The following is an 18862-nucleotide window of genomic DNA, read 5'->3' as shown; positions in this document are numbered from 1 at the left end:
GGCGCGGCGCTGCGGCGGGCGGGCGGGCGGCAGGAGCCGCGCCGCTCCGCGCCTGGCCGCGGTAAGTGCGCGGGGCGGGGAGGGGGGGGGCCCGGGGCGGCCGAGCGCGGGGGCGGGGAGGGGCGCGGGGCCGGGGCCGGGGGGGGCCCGCGTGGCTCCGCCGGGCTGCGCCCCCGCGGCCGCCGCGCCGGGGCCCGGAGGCCGGGCGGCGCAGGAGCCGTGGGGCTGCTTGCGTGGGCCGCCTCCACGGCACGGAGGGGGAAAAAAGGAAAAACAGGAAAAAAAAAAAAAAAGGGGAAAGGAAACAAATAGCCATCGCTGCGTGTGACGGCGCTGGCGGCGGCCGCGGCGGCTCCGCTCTCCTCCCCCTTCCGCGGGGCTGCGAGACACAGAGGCTCCATTGAGAGCGGCGCGGCCGCGGGCCGCCCCCGCCGGCGCCTCCGCCGGGGCTGCCCCGCGGCGGGGAGCGCGGCTGAGCCCGAGCCGCCCGGCCGCGGGGCCGCGGAGCCGCGGCGGGCTCGCGGTGCTAGGCGCTGCACGGACCGGCGGCGGGAGGGCGGCCCTGTCTGCCTCCCCGCGGGGCTGCCTCCCCGCGGGGCTCCCCGGCCGGGCGCCGCGGCGCGTGGAGCGGCCGCCCGGTCTCTGCCACGCGGGGCGTCCCGTTGGCGATGCCCGGGTGGGGAAGGCTGCTCTCGGCCGGGCTGCGATGGAGGAACGGGGAGCGGGAGGCGCTCGGGGCCGCAGCAGGAGCGGAGGGGGAAGGCGATGGTCCCAGAGGAAACGTTAGTAGGACGCTTTGCTGCGAGCGGAGGTGAGCTTGGATGCAACGAAGGGAGGCTTCCTGGACTGGGATGCTAATGTGTCCAGTTTTAAACACCATATTTAATTTGTGTAATTAAGAAAACCACAGTGTATAACTGGATGAGATAAAAAAATTAGCTCAGAGCTGAGGAAATAATTGTTCCTCTTTTCTTAGGATGAGCAGAAGGATAATTTGTCCCTTTCATTCAAGTACTGTTGCCAAAGATCACTTGATAGCTCCAGCCTGGGCGGAGGACAAATGAGCTTTCCAGATCCCTGCGCTCCCTGTCTCTCTGCCCATCCTGTCGAGTCCAGTCGGGGACGCTCCTCTGCTGAGCCACGTTCCTGTTAGGATCCCACTTTGCTCCAGGTTGGGAGCAGGATGTTTCTTGCCAACGCTTCTCCTGCTGCTTGGCGAGAGGTTGAGTGGGAACTGAATGTGGATGGCAGAATTTGTCTGGAGCATGAAATCACTGTTGGGTCTAGAACACGTGTAGGGCTCTTTGCTGGCATAAATCCTGGGGAAGTGATGGAGAGAAAGCCAAGCAGGGACCTCTGCCCAGGGAGCTGCCAAAACTGGGTCCCTTTCAGACCTGGAGGTGAGCACAGCTTCTTCCCTCTTGATTGCAGCAGTAGGTGATGCAGACAGAGCTCAAATGTCTTTGGACCTTCTGCTCATGGGGCACACTTAAGGCATGCTGTGTGCTGGATTTCTGTTGGAGACCATGTATCTCCTGCCAGGTCTCAGCAACACCTCGCTGCCAGCTTCTGTGGTTGGCCGCAGCGGGATGGTGGCTGATGTGCCCCAGATGTTGTGGATGCCCTTCCTGCGAAGGTTTCCGTTGCACCTCACCTCTTCTCGGGCTGAGCGGTGCCTCGTTACATGGGCATTTCTCAAAAGCAGCGTTTCTGCTGCCTGCTGGTAAATTGTGAGCGGGGAACTGGTGACGTACGCTCCCTGCGGTCCCTCTGTAATAACCGTCACATGTTCTGTAGATGTTGCTTGCCCAGGTTGTTAATTGTTTGCATATGCTTCGTAATGTGACTTAAGTAGTCATTGTGTTTCTGGAGGATCGGATTCAGCCCTCCTGGCTTACAGCTCTTCCAAGGGAGTCGTTCGCCGCGTTAACTACTACTTGACATACAGCAATCTGGATCTGAGCTACTTGGGGTCTCTCCTGCTGATTATTTGGAGGGATTTTTAATATCTGCATGCAACTTGTCTTTGAGGTTAAGTGATTCAATTCCTCTCATTTAGCCCGTGTCACCACTAACATTTTTTTTTCCTCTTTTCTCCTTTGCTTGCAACCAGAGCTGCGGGCGAAGGGCTGCAGAGCCCCGGCGGAGGGTGCAGCTTTCGGCCGCGTCGCCCGGGGCTGTGTTGCCCGTGGGCTGGCGCCCGCAGGCCGAGGGGACGCGTCGTGTGGCTGTGAGCAGCACGCGGGCTGGTGCGGGTTCCCCTCCAGTTTCAGTGTAGAATAAATCGCGTGTTGCTCTGAAGTGGATCAGGAAGCTCTTCAACGTGCAGGATACGTAGACTGGAAATGTATTACCCTTAGGCGCGCATCCGCGAGCTTCGTGTCGCGTGCTGTGAGAAGCGGCGGTGGTGCGGGCGAGGGGAGATCCTGCAGCTTCTCGCCGGCTCAAGGTATCTCGGGGGCGTGAGTTGATGCGCCCCTGCGAAACAGGGTAGTACTTCTGCAGGACGGGGCGGAGGGGGGAAACTGAGTCGCAGAAGGGTGCGACTGGCCTCCTGCAGAGCCAGAGCCGGCGCCTGGGCCCTTTGCTTCGCCCCGGCCCGCGGCTGCTCCCGTGCTTCTCCTTCCTCTGCTCCTTCCTGCCGCGTCGTAGGCGTGAGAGCAGGGGCCGCGCTCGCCTGGCCGTGAGCGAGGCGGAGAGCTTCCCGGGGCTTGGCTTTGCGCGCAGCAGCGCGGAGGGAGCGTGCGGGGGCGCTGGGGGCACGGCTGGCGGACGCTCGCGGCGGCAGGGTGAAGCCCGGGCGGCCTTCGGTGGCCTGCGTGCCCAGGCCCCGCACCCTTGTTGGGGGGGAAGGGCTGTGCTCCGGCCGCGGAGGCTCTTTCCTTCCCCGGCGTTCAGCCTTGAGCCGTTTATAGGCTGGGCCATGTTCTCTCCTCAGTCTTGATAGCAGGCGGTTCTCAAGCGCCCGGTAGTTCTGGGTGTCCAGCTGGAAGCCTCTGGGGCCTGGTTTTCAAGCCCTGTCGGATCTCCCGAAGGAACCGTTGTGGAGCAGCTTGTCGTCTCCCAGGACCAAGGGAGCAGGAAAGGTCCCTGCAGCTTGTCCCGTGGCTCTCGGTGGCCCTGGCCCCTCTCGGGGGTTTGCAGGCTCCCAATCCTGACCCCACCTGGGGCTGCCCTTCCTGAGCTCTGTCTTGCTCGGGTTTTTGGCAGTGTGGAGCTGCGCTGCTCAATCCTTTGAGAGGACCCAGCAAGACTTTTGGTCGTGTAGCCAAAATTTGGAGTTTAGTTTGGAGTTCTGTTGTGTGGGGGTCATGCAACCGCCAGAGTTCATTTACGCTGGTGTGGGGAGTTGCAAGAAAAACCAGCCCGCCCAGTATGTCCGGGGGTGCTCCTTCAGTCGGTTTTGATTCGGTGAGCAGAGGGATGCGCTGGGAAAGGGGCTCCGGGGATGAGTCGACTCCCCAGCCGCCCTGTTCCACGGCGTCTTCTCTGCTGCAAAGTCGCAGGTGGGGAAACTGAGGCAGGGGGAGAAGTAGTGACTTTCCCAGACCAGGAGGAGAGCTGGGAACGGGCGGCAGGTCTCCTGCAGCCGAGCCCCGCGTTTGGCACGTTGCTCTGGGCTCCCCGCGCCGAAGCGTTGTGGCCTGCGTCCGCTGGCGAAAATCTGCGGAGAAGGAAGGAGCCCCAAGCGCGAGCGTGACTCACCGTTTCCCTCCGCTCGCGCGGAGCTGCCCGGGCAGGCGCGAGCGACGTGCCGGTGCCGGTGCCCCGTCGCCCTCTCCCGCCGTGGCTTCCTGCCACCGTGCCTCAGTTTCCCCTCGGCGGTCCTTTTGCGGGGGTGCTGCCGCTTCCCCTCGGGAGCGGGGTCCGAGGCTGGGCGGCCCGGCCCGTCCTCCCCTCTGCTCGGCTCCGCGCTTCCCGGGAAGGGAAGGACGGGACGGAGGTGGGAAGGAGGTGGGATGCGGGGGCGGCCCCGGCCGGGCCGCGGGGCCCTGCAGCGCTCGCGCCGGTCGGGCGGGAGCGATCGCTGCGGGCGGCAGAGCCGTCGTTCCTTCCAGGATGCCGGCCGCCAGCCTCCCGCTCGCTGCCGCTTTTTCCTGCCGGGATTACTCACCGTTTCCTTGTTTTTTTTTCTGTTTTTCTTTTCTTTTTTTTTTTTTTTTCCCCTTCAGCTTGGGGCAGCTGCGGTGAGAGAGAGAAGATTCCCGGCGTCCTCGCTGGCGCCCAAGATGCTCTGCCCGCTGCTCGTCCTGGGAGCACTGGCCTCGAGCCTGGCAGGTGAGCGGGGCCGGGGCTGCCGGAGACGTCCGGAGCGGTGGCCTCATCCCACCGGAGGCAGCGCCCGAGGCCGTTGCAGCCCGGGACGGGGACCTCGGCACGCCACGGGGACTGACCCCTTTTGGGACGTTCCCCAGCTGGCCAGCTAACGTTCCTAAAACCGACCGGCGTTCGTTATTAGCTGGAGGTAGACGCGACGTGTCGAGCCTGCCGAGGAGCGGGCTGCCTGCCCGAAAGCTGGCCCGGACCCTGCAAAGGGCTCGTCTGCCTGCCCGTCCTCGCTGGCGGGTCCCGTCCGAGCCGGCTGCTTCCCGCCTCCCTGCCGCGCTCCTCGCGCGCGCGCTCGGCCTCCGCGCGGCTCCTCTCGGCCGCCCTTCTCGAATTCCCTGTTAGAAGTTCGTGTCTCGTGGTGGACATTGCTGCCCTCGTCCCCAGCGAGGTGTTCGCTGTGGGTGCCCTGGGAAGGCAGAACGTAAAACCTAGACGTGGATATACCCACGAGCTTCCTCCCTTGGTCTGGAGCAGGTTTTTTTCCCCCTTTTCCTCCGCTTCTTAGCAGCTTGTGGGGGATTAGAGGGGAGCTGGTGAGCATAAGCACCGATCTTCTCCCTGGCTCTGCTCTGGAGGGGACATTGCCCGTTGCCCACGGGAGGCCCCAAGAGCGGTCCCAGGGATGGGGAGAGCCGAAGTCCTCGCGTGCTTCACAGCTCTGATCTGCGCCTCTGCAGCGAGCTGTGGTCAGCTCAGCAAGCGCCGCAGCCGCGAGGGGAAGCTTGCACGTTGGGCTGGGCGGCACTGGTGGACCAGTGGGGCTCGGGTGAGGGTGGCGGAGGTGCCTGGCTGGGGCTCATCGCTGTGCGAGCTGGACGCCCTGACGCAGCGGCGCCGTTGGCATCACGTTGGAGCGCTGGTGCCACCTAGTGCCTGCGAGACCAGCCCTGGTGGCACCCAGAGGTGGCTTTTCTGGGGTGCGCCGGACTCTGTGCGATGCGGGTCCCCGTGGGCAGCCCCAGCGAGAGGCCGGGCTGCGTTTCCTGCAGTAACGGAGCTGTTCCCAGGGCTGCTCTTCCCACCCCTTGACGCCGCTACGTTGCCAGCCCGTCCTGCGGGGATGCAGCTTTGTGCAATATCTGGGTGCAAATGGTCCTGTCACCCAGGCCTGTCCTTAACTCCTGCCACCCGCGGTGTCTTCCCCAGCAGTGTCCTCCCTGCTGCATGCCTCTATAATCATCTATCCTGTGATTCCCTCTGCTGAAACCTCTCTGCTAAGGATTTTCTGCCCGTTTGCGTGGCCAACGTGCCCCGGGCTGTGCAGCAGCCTCCGGGCCGTGCTGGAGACAGTCCCAAGTCTTCTAGCCCAGCATTAGACCCTCCATCATGTGGAGACCTCAACAGTTGCCTAACTGTCTCAATCCAATGCAAGGGCCGCTGTTGGGGTGGCCTCTAGGCCCTACCAAAAAATATGACCTGTCTGCAGCTGCTGAGGGCCAGGGCTGAGGATGTGTCCTCATGGTTCCTGGGGACGGGAGCACACGGCAAGGCAGCTCGGGTGCTGCTGGGCTCAGCACTGGGCATTTTTGCCGAGCCGATGGGCAAGGCTGCGGCTTGAACTGCAGCAGCATCGCCAAGGTAGGGAGTCTGAGCTGTAAATACCCAGCGGACCCTCAACGGAGCTGTGGGGTAGGTCCAGGTTTGAGTGTCCTGGCTGCTCCCTGCCAGCTCCCTCTGCAGAGCTTTTGCTTGCGAGAGGCAGTGGTTGCTGCTCTTGGACAGCTGAGGGCAGCAATACCCAAGGTTTGGGATGTGCCACGCAGCCTGCCTGGCTCCCGCTGGGCCAGGCTCACCTGGGGGGCTGGTTTCTCTCGTCCCTGGCGAGTGGAGGCTAGGCTCAACCAGGGCTGGGGTGGGAGATGTGCAAGGCATGCTGCTGGACTGTTCCTGTTGCCACCAGCGTGGGCCTTTCTGGCAATCAGTGCTGGGGAAGGGTTTAAGATGCTGGTTGCTCTTGGATCTCTTTTGTGGGCATGGTCCTAGAGCGGGAATCCCAGCCACCTTCCAGCTTTGGTCGTTGTCATGTAAACCAGGAGTGAGGGAAGTGTTTCTAGAGGTCTCATCTCTGTGTGCATTTGCTCTCTTGCCACCCTCCTGCAGGTGCCATGGAGATCCAGGTCCCGGATGAGCCTGTGGTGGCTCTGTTCGGCCGAGATGCCACCCTGCACTGTGCCTTCTCCCCGGAGGCCAATTTCAGCCTGAACGACCTGAGCCTCATCTGGCAGCTGACAGACACCAAGCGCTTGGTGCACAGCTTCTCCGGTGGCAAGGACCAGCTGGCTGACCAGGGGGGAGGCTATGCCAACCGCACGGCCCTCTTCTACGACCAGCTGGCCCAGGGCAACGTCTCCTTGCTCCTCCGACGCGTGGAGATTTCCGATGAAGGCAGTTTCACCTGCTTTGTCCGGGTCAGCGACTACAGCAGCGCGGCTGTGATGCTGCAAGTGGCAGGTGAGAGACGGAGGGTGGAGGTGTTCCTGCCTGTCTCCTCCAGAGAGTAGAGTTCTCCCCCATCATACTTTTCTTCACTGTGGAGCATCTCTTTCTCTCCATCCCTGCCAGGGTTTCTCCTTGAATTGAGCTCTCTCCATTAGAGATAGACCAGCCCTGTGTCTCTCCTAAATATTGCTGCTGGTGGATCTAGACCCTTCCTCCTCATGATGAGGAGGCTTGCAGCTGGGTGCAGAGGCAACCTGGTTGTGGCCTGCACTGCTTGAATGCTGAGTTGAATGTGAGAGACACCGGCAGCCACGTGCTCAGGTCCCGTGTGGGTTCCTCCTCTGTATATTGGATGAGGATGCCCATGGGGCAGGATTGAGGCATATTGGCACCTGACTAGGCTGAGGGCTCCCCTGAAGTACCCTCAGCTCTGGTTGAGCGTTCAGCCTGCTCCTGGGAAACGCTGTTTCTCTGTCCGCCTGGTTTCTAGTACTCTGTGGGAACAGCATCCTTGAGCTCTTGGGTACAGGAAGGTGGCAGAAGTCTCCTCGGTGCGGGGATGGAGCTGTTGGTGTTGTAACGGAGCTAGGGGTAGGTACCTGGGGGAAGTGAAGAGAAAAGGACCATTGGTTGCTCCAGAGCATGATCCTTTTGTCACCTCTGTGACCTCATGCTGGTTTTCCTCTCCCTTTCAGCTCCCTACTCCAAGCCCAATCTGAACCTGGAGCCAAACAAGAACTTGAAGCCAGGGGATCTGGTGGCAGTGACTTGCCACGCATCCCGTGGCTACCCTGAAGCCACTGTCCTCTGGCAAGACAGCCACGGCAGCAACATCACGGAAAACATCACCACGTCTCAGGTGGCCAACGAGGAGGGTCTCTTTGATGTGCACAGCGTCCTCCAGGTGTTGGTGGAGCCCAGCAGCACCTACTCCTGCCTAGTGCGAAACCCGGTGCTGCAGCAGGAGACACAAGCCTCCGTCACCATCACGGGTAAGCCATCAAGGGAATGTCAGAGGTGGGGTCTCTCTGAAGAAGGTGGTGATCTTTGCTGTAGCCCAGAGCTTCCCCTGAGGCCACTGCCATGTATCCTTGCTCTGCCTCACATCTCAATCCCTGGACCTGTGGTTTTGGGCTGTGCTCTCCTCTCATGTCACCTCAGCATCCCAGCTCGTCTCTGGAGGGTTGTGCTATGGAGGTACTTGCTGAGCTGCAGGAAGCTTCTCTCAAGAACTGTGTAAGAGCTGGGAAAGGTCTGGATGTGTTTTTCCACCTGGGCCATTCTGCATGGCAAGTACTATCTTGGCAAACTTTCTGCTTAGTTCCCCCGCTCGTTACATCTCTGTGACGCCTGTACGCTGTTAATTAGAGTCCCAGCGGGCAGGCAATGACGTGTCACGTGGTTGATGGCTCCCTTACAGTTCAGGGCTGTTCTCCTGACGAGGAGACTGCCCTGCATGAAGAAAAGTCAAGGGAGCTGTGAAAACAGGTCATAAATATAGGCTGGCCTAGTTTATTAACCACTGCGTACTGTACAGGCAGCGCTGTGCCGTCAGAGCATCGCTCGGCCTTGCCGCTTCCCTCTGACAATGTCTTGCTCTGATGGCCCAATAAATAAGAGTTTAATGGCATTTATCATGGATGGGGCTGGCAGGGGAGCGTGGGCAGGGCTCAGTCAAGGAGACTGATGGGGCTGTCTCAAGGAGCTAAGTGATGTGGGGTGCTGAAGGAGATGGGGCTGGGTGCAGGGAGAGGGGTCCAGTCTAGGTGGGAGGCTTTGGGGGACGCCAAGCCTGTGACGGATGGGGGCGATGGCTGAAGGTGGGACTCTGTGCTGCCGGGGCGAGATGAGCAGCGCAGCAGGTTTCCCTGGCTAAGCTGGGAGGGGTGACAACGTCCCGTGAGCCAGTAGGGATGGGGCCAAGCTGAGGGCCCCGAATCCTGGCCTCCTGGGCCAGGGGGAGGATTTGGGGGCTTTGCTGTTCCTCCTCCTGTTGTGCTTGGAGGCCCTGCTCTGTTCTCCGTGATCCCTCCCAGAGGGTCCTGGGGGGGAAGATAGGGGCTCTCTAAAGCCACGTGCTCCTCCTGCTCTACGTGGCAGAGCGTGGGTTTGGTACCGGCTCTGTTCCCAAGGAGTTTGACTCCCTGGCCTCCATCGGATGCTTTGTGGGGCTCGTCCTCGGCATGCTGGTGCTGAGCTTGCTGCCAGTTACAAATGGCTTCCAGTTGCTCTCGCTAGCTCGGCTTTTATAGATGCCTTGGAGCTCATTATAACCTTGTACGCTCACTGGTAACATTAATTAGTGTTTAATTATCCTTGGTACAGCAGTTGCTGGGTTGTGAAGGAAGGTTCCCTGGTGGAGCATAAACCTTTTTGGCTGGATGCACCAAGCTCGTCCAGAAAGCCTAGCACAGCTGAGCAGACGTTACCTGGAGACAGGGCTGTCTCTGGCAAGGCTCTAGCCACAGCCATTGGTGGCAGGGATAGCTTGCCCTCATTGAGGGCTCTGATAGCTTTGCGGGAGTCCTGTGTCAGATGCTACGTCCGACGGAGGCCACGATGCCTCCTCCGCAAGTGATTGCTCCTTCTGGAGGAGCAGTGGTGCCCTCTTGGCAGTGGTGAATCCCCATCCCACGTCCTCCTCGCAAAGGAGGAGCTGCGTGCGTTGGAGAGGTCTACGTTCACCTTGTCTCCTCCCTGCTGTGGTTCACTGGGAAGGCAGGATGGAGGGTCTGCGGGCCCAGTGGGGGAGCTGCGCTGCCTGGGAACATCCCCACGTGCGGCTCGTTCGGCTCTTCCCGGCCTGCTGCACGTTTGAATAACCAGCAGCGCATCCGGGGGGCACAGGCTCTGCGTCTCCCCCTTTCCGAGGCTGTCCAGCACCCCCCAAACGTCTTCTCTCGCGTCGTCCTGCCCTGGCTTCCTATGTTCGCTGCTTCGTCTCCCTTGGTAGCAGTGTGACTTTGTGCCGCGGAGGGAATTGCTGGGGGACGCAGCCAGCCCTGCGTCTTGTAAGGGAGCAGTGATGGAGGGAAAGCTTTGGCCTGGCTTCAGGCCCTCTGCAAGGGCAGTATTTGCCGTGGCGAGGAGCCGACGTCGTTACCCTCTCTCCTGCGGTGGGGCTGGCAGGGGCACGTGAATTCGCCGTTGGAGCCCGCGGGATAAATGCCTTCCCGTCGCCCGGGCAGGGGCCCTGAGCTGGGCAACTCGTGCGTCCTGCCACTTCCACCCTAGCTCGAAACACCGCAGGTATTTCCGAATTCCTCAAAATTTGAAGAGCCGTTTGATCCCGGGATGCGCAGTTGTCAGGGATTTCTTCAAAAAAGAAACGAGGGAGTCGAGTCTGCCTGTGCTTGAAGCAAAGGCCCCGGGGGGGGAGCGGAGCTGAAGGAGCAGCTCCCCAGCAGGTTCCTGCTCTCCACGTGGGCCAGGCCTTGGGGACGTCACCTCTCCGCAGCGCCTAAGGCGGGGGGTGGACGAGCCCGAGGGTCCAGTCCGCGGGTCCTCCCCATCCTCCGAGGGATATCTGCGCCTTGCTGCGTGAAAACCTGCCCGCACAGGGCCGCGCGGTGCAGAGCGCGCCCGGCCGTCCCCGATCCCGTGGGAAGCGCCGGGGGCCTGGCCGGTATTCCGGTTTTTTTTTCCCGCCAGGCCAGCACCTCGCCTTCCCCGCCGTGGCGCTCTGGGTGACGGTGGGACTCGCCATCTGCGTCCTCGTGCTGCTCGCCGCCCTGCTGTACGTGTGCCAGAAGAAAATCCGAGAGAGCTACGAGGAAGAGGAAGAAAACGCAGGTAACGCGCGGCGGCCGCGGTGCCCGGTCCCCTCCCGGGCGCCTGGCCCTTCGGGAGGAGGTTTGCAGCCGGCGGGAGCGCCGGATGGGGCTGGCCTCCGGGGCACGGTCGTGCCCGTGGCCCGTCCGGGAAGGGAAGATCCGAGGGGGGGAAGAAAAGACGTCCCTCGCCGCGCTCCGACACGCGGGCGCGCGCGGAGGAGCCTCTCCCCCGAGAAGAAGTAATTCAAGCCGGGCGGTCGTCTCGCCGGAGGCGCTCCGGGGCGCTCTGGCCTGCGCCCGCTCCGTGTTGGACGTTCCCCTTTTGCGTGCAAAGGGGGGCTTTGCTCCTGTGGACGTGCCGCTGTGCTCCGCGTGTTTTCAGCCCTGGAGCCAGCGAGAGAAGAACTTTGCCAAAAGCAAAAAAAAAAAAAAAAAAAGAAAAAAGAAACAAAAAAACCAAAAAACACCCAAACCCCTTTTCTAATAGCGTCTGAGCGTGGCGCCGTCAGAGCAGAGTCGGCACCGGAGGCTGCTGGCTTGGTTCCCGCTCCCTCCGCGGCGCTGCTGGGGCGGGCGGGCGCGGATGCCCTCGCTGCGCGGGGGCGGGCGAGCTCTTGGCACCCAGCCCCGGGGCCGGCCGGGCGGCCGGGGCGGACGAGCCCGAGCGTGTTGCTCCAGCACATCCCGGTGAATTGTCCGCAGAAGGTGGGTTGGGCGTTTCTGTCTCCTGGGGTTTGCAACACAAGATCAAACCCGTAAGATACTGATTGGCTTGAAGGCAGTTTTGATCATCTGGTTTGATTTTTTTTTTATTATTACTATTTTTTATTTTTCCTCTCTACTGGAAACCGCAGTGAATTTTTGCTTTTGTTAGAGGATTTTGTGGCCCCAGGCCAGCTGACCTCAGTCCTTCTGGATCACGAGATCGCTCCCAGCCCTCGTGGTTTTTCCCTCACCGCTGCACGCCCTTAGCCACGAAGCTCCGCTCCGAGCGTCAGCGGTTTGAATCCGGGCAGGGACCCTTCCCGCAAGCCCGGCAGCGGGGCGCTGCCGCGAGACGCCGCATTTGTTGCTGCTTTCGCATCGGATTTGGTGGCATCTGAACTTTTCTCGGCCCTGGTCCCCGCTCTGCTGCGGCGTTTCGGCGCTTTGGAGGCAGCAGCTCTGTAGGCGTAACTAGGACCTCGCGGCCCGTTAGAAGCCGTAAGGGACGATGCTGCGCGGCCGTCCGGAGCGCGCCGGGGATCCCGCTCCTGGCTCGGCCCGCGCGCGGCTCTGCTGCCTGCTTGCCCGGCTGCCGAGCGGAGCCCGGCCCGGCGATCGCGGTGCGGGGAGGTCGCGGGCGCGGAGCGAGCCGTCTGCGGGCGCTTCACGTGCCGCCGCCTTTTGCTTTGCAGGGACGGAGGAGCAGATCGAGGAGGGGGAAGAGCCCAAGACAGGTGGGTGGCGTACGCAGGCGGCGGGCTCGCGGGTGTAACGCGGCCTTGGAGGGCGCGAGCGGGCTGAATTCCTGCGTTTTCCTGCTAGCGAGCGCAGCAGAGTCGCGCTCGCAGCGCCCCGCGCTTGCGTGCCGGCTGCCTCGCGCCTGGTCTCGCCCTGGGAGCGAGCGCGCCCGTGCGCGCGGCGTCGACGCCGCCTCCGTGGTGGCTTTTGCTGCCTCGGAGGTTAAAGGGAGTTGGTTTGTGGTGGGAATTTGGGGCATAATTACTGCGGGAGCCGGGCGGTCGGGGTCGGAGAGACGCGGCGGGGAGCTGACCGCTTGCCCTTCTGCCTCTTGCAGCCTTGCAGCCGCTGAAGAGCGCGGAGCCCCAAGAAGGTGAGTGGGGAGCGGGAGCCACGCGGGCCCCCGGCTCCCCCCCGGCCGCTCCGCGTGAGCTCTGCCCTCGCGTCCCGGCTTCGCAGGCGCTTTGCGGTGGTCCCGCGGCAAACCGGCCAGCTGATGACTAAGGCTCCTTGCAAAGCACGAGAGAAGCGATACTAAAATCTGCGTGTAGAATACCCATTGCATTTCCATCATCCATCTTTTTTTTTGGGGGGGCCGTTTGCTCTAGGAGAGCAGTCAAATTTCCCCGGCTCAGTTATTCCCGAGCACTTGGGGCAGCCTCAGCTCTAATTTGGGGCTGCTCTTGCTCCGACCTCGGCTGCTATGTCCCAGTAACGGATTGAGCGAAGTGACTCCCGTCTTTGGCGTGTTGTTTGTCCTCTCTTCCTCTGCCCGGGAGAGGAGCGAGTGTTACGGGGAGTTGTTCCTGAGTGGTTCCTTCGGGGTACGGGGCGCCTGTGCTTGTGCTGGCGAAGGCACGTCAAAGACGGGGAGGCTCTTGTGGCCGAGGTTCTCGAAGCGGTTTGAGCCAATTCGATGCATTTGTCGGCTTTCTCCGGCGTGCGGTGAGCCCCCTTGGGCTGAAGCACGTTGAGGCGTCCTGCTCTTTGCACCTAGAGCATTACTGAGTCTACTGGGTGCTGTTGCTGCTGGGTGAAGGCCTTGACCTCAGGAAGGTGCCGGGAGCAGAGCGGGGAGGGGACCGTCCTGGGCTGAGCCGCACGCGCCGGCCGTCGTCCCCTCCCTCCCTTTCCCGCTGGGATCGCACGTTTTCCCCGTGCGGGTTCCCAGGTAGCAGCCGGGTTGCGCCGAATTTCTGATGAGAACTCCTGGGAGCTGGAGCCCGAGCCCCAGGCTCTGCCTTGCAGCGTCCTCTCCCACGGCAACGAGTTGGTGCTTCTGACGCCCTGCGACCCCCCGCAGCCCGCGTAGGGGTCCGGCGTTTTCGGTGCGGGTTCGGCCCCGCTCTTCGCCCGCTTGTTTCCCTTCCAAGATCTCCTCAACCTTTTAATTATTTTCCCCTCTCATTAAAGGCAGGCTTTCTCAGCCGAGGTTTGGTCTTGGCCATGGCTGAATCACACCTTTAGCTGAAGCATTAGCTGGCTCTGCTTTTTCTTTTTTTATTCCCTGCCTTTTGTTCCCCGTTTTTTTCCTCTCCTCTCCGGCCATATCTTCCCCCCAGGCTGTCAGGAGGAGCTCGGCGGTGGAGCAAGCACACCCGCGCGCTGTTGTATTCGACCTGCGGTTGGCGTCAGCTCCTGGGGAAGGGGGGCATCTCCGCTGGGATTTTCTGATTTTATTTTATTTTTTAAATGTATCTATCTATTTTGTTGGAAGGGAGTGGCGGGAGACCTGGGTGGCGGGGCCGCGCGCTGGGAGCCCACCGTGCGTGGCGTCCTCCACGGTGCCGCCACGGGGGGCTTCTTGCTTTTTTGGCTCATTTCTTGGCTTCCCCTTTCTTCTGCTCCCCCCTGCTGCAGATAATGAACAAGAAATCGATTGACGGGAGCTGGGGGAGAGTTGGGAGCAGCCCCCCAGACCAGGCGAACCGTCCGGGCCGAGCTCCGGGAGACCGCGGACGCGCACGACCGCCCCAACGCAGACCCGCCGCGGGCCCTCCGCGCACCGGGACCACCACCACCACCCTCCTCCTGCTCCTCCGCGCGCCTCGTCTCCCCGGCTCGGCGGCGGCTGGCGCTGCCCTGGGCCCCGGCAGCCCCGCGGCGCCCCGCTTCCCCCTTGGCCAAGCCTCGCGGGACGGGCTCGGCGGAGGAGCCCGGCCTTCGTGGGCTGAGCGCGGCGCCTTCGGGCTCGGCCCCGGACGCGTGGGAGGACGGTTCCTCGTCACGTTGCACCGCTGCAGCAGCTCTGACCGGACCTTTTTTTTTTTTTTCCTTTTACTCTTTTCTTTCTTTTCTTTTTTTTTTTTCTTTTTTTTGCCTTAAGCGCGTGGTGGGGCCGGGAATCGGCCCAGGGTGGATTCTTCCTCTCTCCGCCGAGCCGGCAGCAGGGCGCGGAGGTGCCTGCTGGAGGCCGGGCCGGGGGAGCCTGCTGGCCAGGCAGAGCCCGCCGTCCTCCCCAGTGCAGGCGGGCTCAGAGCCTCCTGTTGCCTCTGCGTCCAGCTGCGAGAACCACCTCTTAATTGCTTTGCGCCCCTAATGAGATTGTCCAGGATGGCCTCTCTGTCCTTACCCTGCGTACCGGTGGGATGCTCGGAGGCACCCAGGCCGCCCGTGTGATTCAGTTCCTGTGTTAAAGGTCCTATTGCAATTGCCAAGTCAAGCGTTGGAAGGAAACGTCCCCTGCCTCCTTTGCTCCAGGCGCTGGAAGGTGTTGGGTGATGGAGACGGGGTGCTGTAGCAAGGAGAAGGTGGTTAATGCCGCTCCTGGGGCTCTCTTCCTGCTCAGCTGCAGCTCCTGGGGTGGGAGGTGCTGCGAAAACCACCTCCATCAAGTTTTTTAAGTAGCTGTTGCGCGTTCGTGGGGCGTGCGCGAGGCGAACGTTCCCAGCTGGATCTGCAGCCGGGCTCTGACGTGCCCGTCGCGCGCTGCGTAACGCTGAAGGCTTGGTAAAGTCTGGTCCTGGACATCCCCAAATGCACGCTGAAATCGAGGAGAAAGTGGTTAATCGAAGAGCGGCTCCTTCGGGAAGGGCTGCGAGGCCCGACCGAGGCAGGGGTCCGCGGGCGCTGCGGCGGGCGGCCGCGTGATTAGCGGCTGAATCGTAGTTCCTGGGCGCAAGGGGGATGCGCTCGAGCCTGGCATTTCCCGGCGCTTGACTTTGCGATTGGAAAGCAATTGGTTTAACACAGCTAGTTTGTACGTGCGGTGGGAACGCAGCCCCGGGCAGGCCACCAGCTGCCCGAGCTAGGGCCCGCGGCGGCGAGCTGAAGGCGGCTGGGTGCGGGGGGCACAGCCCAAAGCCGGGTCTGGGTCAGCGTTACAGCTGCGCGTGGGGATTGTCCCCGGCCGGCCGGAAAACCCTGACCAACCTCTCCTTGGTTTTTAAGTGCAGACTCGAGAAATGTTTTCACTTGTCGCGCGTCCTTGGTCCCACTCAGGCTGGCAGAGGAGTCACTGCTGTGCTGGAATCAATGGTTCTTCTGTTGTTTTTAATTGTTATTTAAATTCCAGAATCTGGAGGTTTTTGTGCCTTGACAAATAAATTCTTAGATCTTTTTGGACAGTGTTTTCCAGCCTGTGCGTGGTTCTTGGGAGTGGCTGGAAAGCAGCTCTCACTGATCGCTATTCACTTCTGAAGGGGACATCATGGAGTGGTGACACTGTCAGGTGGGACCGGGGGCAGACGTATTTTGGAAGGTCCTGGGGACAAAGGCCACCACCCTGCCATGCCTCGCTGGGGATCTGGGACATTGTCATCCCTGACTGGGACATTGTGACTCCGTCTATGGCCAAGCCATGCTAGATGCTCCAAAGGGATGGTAGCTGGGAGCAGCCGGAGCACAGACCTGTCTGTCCCTTGCTCTGTGCAGCTTCTCAGGGAAAGCAAGCTGCTTAGAGATGTAGATACTATTTTTGTCTTAAGGAATGTACACAGAAAGCCTACGCATGGTTCCTTGTTGGAGATGGGCTACCACCGTACTTGCCATGAAGGCAAAGTAGCAGCTGGAAACAGAAGGCCTTCGTTTGGGTTGAGCCTTCGCATTCCTTTTGTAGGAAAATATCAACATAAATGCCAGTGAAATGGGAGAGATTTTCATTTTCTTATGAGCCCAAGATCATTTCCTCCCCAGCTATGTTTCCCATATCTGGACTACCAGAAGCGGGAGGCTGCGTTACACATATACACCCCTGTGTGAACCAGCAGAAGAGGAGGAGGAGAAGGGGAGCAAGAATGAGCTTATTTTTTCCCCACTTCAAAGCCCTATTTCCTTAGGAAATGCAAACTCTCCTATTTATCTCCCAGTTTCTCCTTCCTCCAGGACAGTCATCTGTAAACCTTTTGGCCAACTGCAGCCGCACTTCACAGGTAGCGGGACAGCACAAGCGTCCTGGTGGCCGCTCAGCCCAAGGAGTTGCTCCACGTGAGCTGACAGCGTGTGATATTTTCTTTCTGGCTGGGTTGCTGGAGGAGATGAGGAAGGGAGCTGATTTTCGCAGTGGAGGAGACGGGACAAAGGATTCCAACACGCAGGGAAACAAGCTTCATCAGTCCCTCCGCTCGCAGAACAACCTGGTTATATTGTGTATCAAGGCTCTTCTAATCCTGTTACATTCTGGCTCATTTTTTGCAACATCCATCATCCTAATAGGGAGCAGGGCACTGGCAGGGTTTGCGTTTGCATGGCACAAGATGGATCTGAGGGCTTTGAATGAGTGAGGTCCTAAATCCGACTCCTCCTAATGAGCTCCCAAAGACGTCGCCTCCTCCCGGGGAGTTTCTGGGCCAAATTTGAGAGGGAGATTTCCAGCGTGGCCAGCAGAAAGAGAAACCTCTAGGTATGTGTGTCCCTAGGCTAGGATGTGTCCTCTGGTCTGACCATGCATCAAGTGGCATGGCAGCCTGTAGAACAGGGGTGTGACAAGCTTAATTAATCTATCCCCAGACTGGCAAGCTGAAAGACAGTCAGCAGGGAAGGCTATTCAGGTTTGCCCAGAATTAACTTAAGTATCTGAATTCCCAGAGCTGTAAAATGCAGACATGCAGAGGTGTATTTAAGGGGACCACACTCCTGGACATACATGGCCTGGGAGTTCATGTGCTTTTGCCAGACCTGGGTCGTGTTGGCAGGGGGAATATCTGGGTGGATTTTCCAGGAAGCCCCAAATTATTGCATACACCTGCCTTATGGATCTCAGCTGGATGAAGACTGTGTGCTCTCGTGTCCCTGATGCAGATGGGAAGCTTTGGCTCTGGTGGCTCCAATTGGGTGTGCAGACCTCAAGCCACCCTCATGGTTCATCTCTCTCACAAATGTGCTGGTGAGGGACAGGTATGCCCAGAGTGCAGCCTTCTACATCAGTTTGGAGGTGATGGAAGGAGATGGAAATTACCCGTATTGAGCTTGGGACCTAAGAAATGAGATCTGCCTTTCTGGGGGGTGTTGAGGAACGGCAGAGGGAGCTTCAGCTCTGGGTGGGATATGGGATCACAGAGGGCTGCTCAGGTGCTGGCCATGCTGGAGCTCACCGTGGCGGTATGACCCCTTGCTCGAGGCTTCAAGTAGGACCTGGGGGGACAGGGACACCCACATGGGACCTGGGCAGGAGGCACCTGATGTGGGTGAGCAATGTCAAGGGCCAGGCATCCACTTGTCCCTTCCAGCAGTCCCGGCTCCCTTTCCATCACTCTCCTCCCAGCCCCGCTACCGTCTCTGCATCTCGCGCCGTGGCAGCCTCGTCCATCACCCCACGGCCTGTGCGTGGGGCAATCACTCAGCCAGACGGGCAAGGGAGAGACCTGCCCCTCTAACTCCTCTTTATTTTAATGATGGCAACAGCAGAAGAAAGAGCAAATTCCTGGAGGGACATTGCATTTTTCATGTCTGCTGGAGCTTTTGGGGCAGGTAGACCCAGCCGGTCCCTGCCACCCCACAGCTCTCCTGCCATGGGAAAAGCTGGGAGGCTGCCTTTGCCCAACTCCATCACCCAAGGGGGCTGATGTTTCCCATGGCTTGGCAGCCTTGAGGGGTCACTAGCAGGGAGCGAAGGGGACTGTGGGGCTGGCGTCGGGGAGAAGGGGCCGTCCTAAATCACCCGCCGACATTGCGGCCAGCTGAGTCTTATTTTTAGCTGTCGTTTCTGGGCGCCAAGCCAGGCTCTGCATTTTAATAGAAAAATATTTCTAAAAGTGAGACAAGTTAAAGCGTGCTGGTATCAAACTTATATTAGAGAGGCAATGGATGGTTATTTCATTTACGGGCCTTGATGTACGGCCTGAATTAAGCTTTGGTGCAATTTTTAATGAGGTGCCGCAAGGTGCCATTAATATCATTTACCACCCAGGCACTGGGCTGGGCTGGGGGGATTAAAACCATTAACTGTCCTGGGGACAGTGGGCAGGAGGGAGCTGTGGGACACCATAGGAGATGTCTTTACCATGGGTGGAGGCAAGGAAGGATTTCGTGCTGCCACTAGGTTTTGATTACGTGAGACACAAACCATCCACACTTGGTTTCCCTGGGGGTCTCTACATGATGGTTCTGCAATCTTAAATTAAATTAAATTAAGTTGAAAACCTGCATGGTCTTTAAAGCTCCCATGACAATTTCCACCAAGGTTAGACGTGCGTGGTCCACTACGTCCTTGCACCCTTCCCATTGCCTTCCCGTCCCTTGTCCCATGCCGTGTTACACAGCTGCCGTCTCTCACGGCCAGATGCAGCTGTGCATCTCAAGCAGCCTAAGCGATGGTCCTGTCCACGGGCCATTACCTGCAATTAGGTAAAGAGGGAAGAAAGATAAGATGAGGGAACTGTTCCTCCAGATGGTGACTGCTGCACTGGGACCGTCACCTTGCACGGTGAAAAGGTAGATGC

General features: G+C 60.2%; 1 protein-coding gene across 1 annotated transcript; it reads left to right on the top strand.

The window, feature by feature from the left end:
• Positions 1-15548, top strand: CD276 (CD276 molecule). The gene is made up of 8 exons (XM_062583837.1): positions 1-61; positions 4173-4278; positions 6430-6780; positions 7464-7760; positions 10420-10560; positions 11939-11980; positions 12322-12357; positions 13845-15548. Exons 2-8 carry the CDS (start codon positions 4230-4232, stop codon positions 13865-13867), a joined length of 939 nt encoding a protein of 312 aa, XP_062439821.1. The 5' UTR covers positions 1-61; positions 4173-4229; the 3' UTR covers positions 13868-15548.
• Positions 15549-18862: the final 3314 nt, after the last annotated feature.

The sequence above is a fragment of the Rhea pennata genome, chromosome 10, assembly GCF_028389875.1.
Source record: "Rhea pennata isolate bPtePen1 chromosome 10, bPtePen1.pri, whole genome shotgun sequence".
In the NCBI taxonomy this organism is placed as follows: domain Eukaryota; kingdom Metazoa; phylum Chordata; class Aves; order Rheiformes; family Rheidae; genus Rhea; species Rhea pennata.
This window is presented reverse-complemented; position numbering and strand designations above follow the sequence as displayed.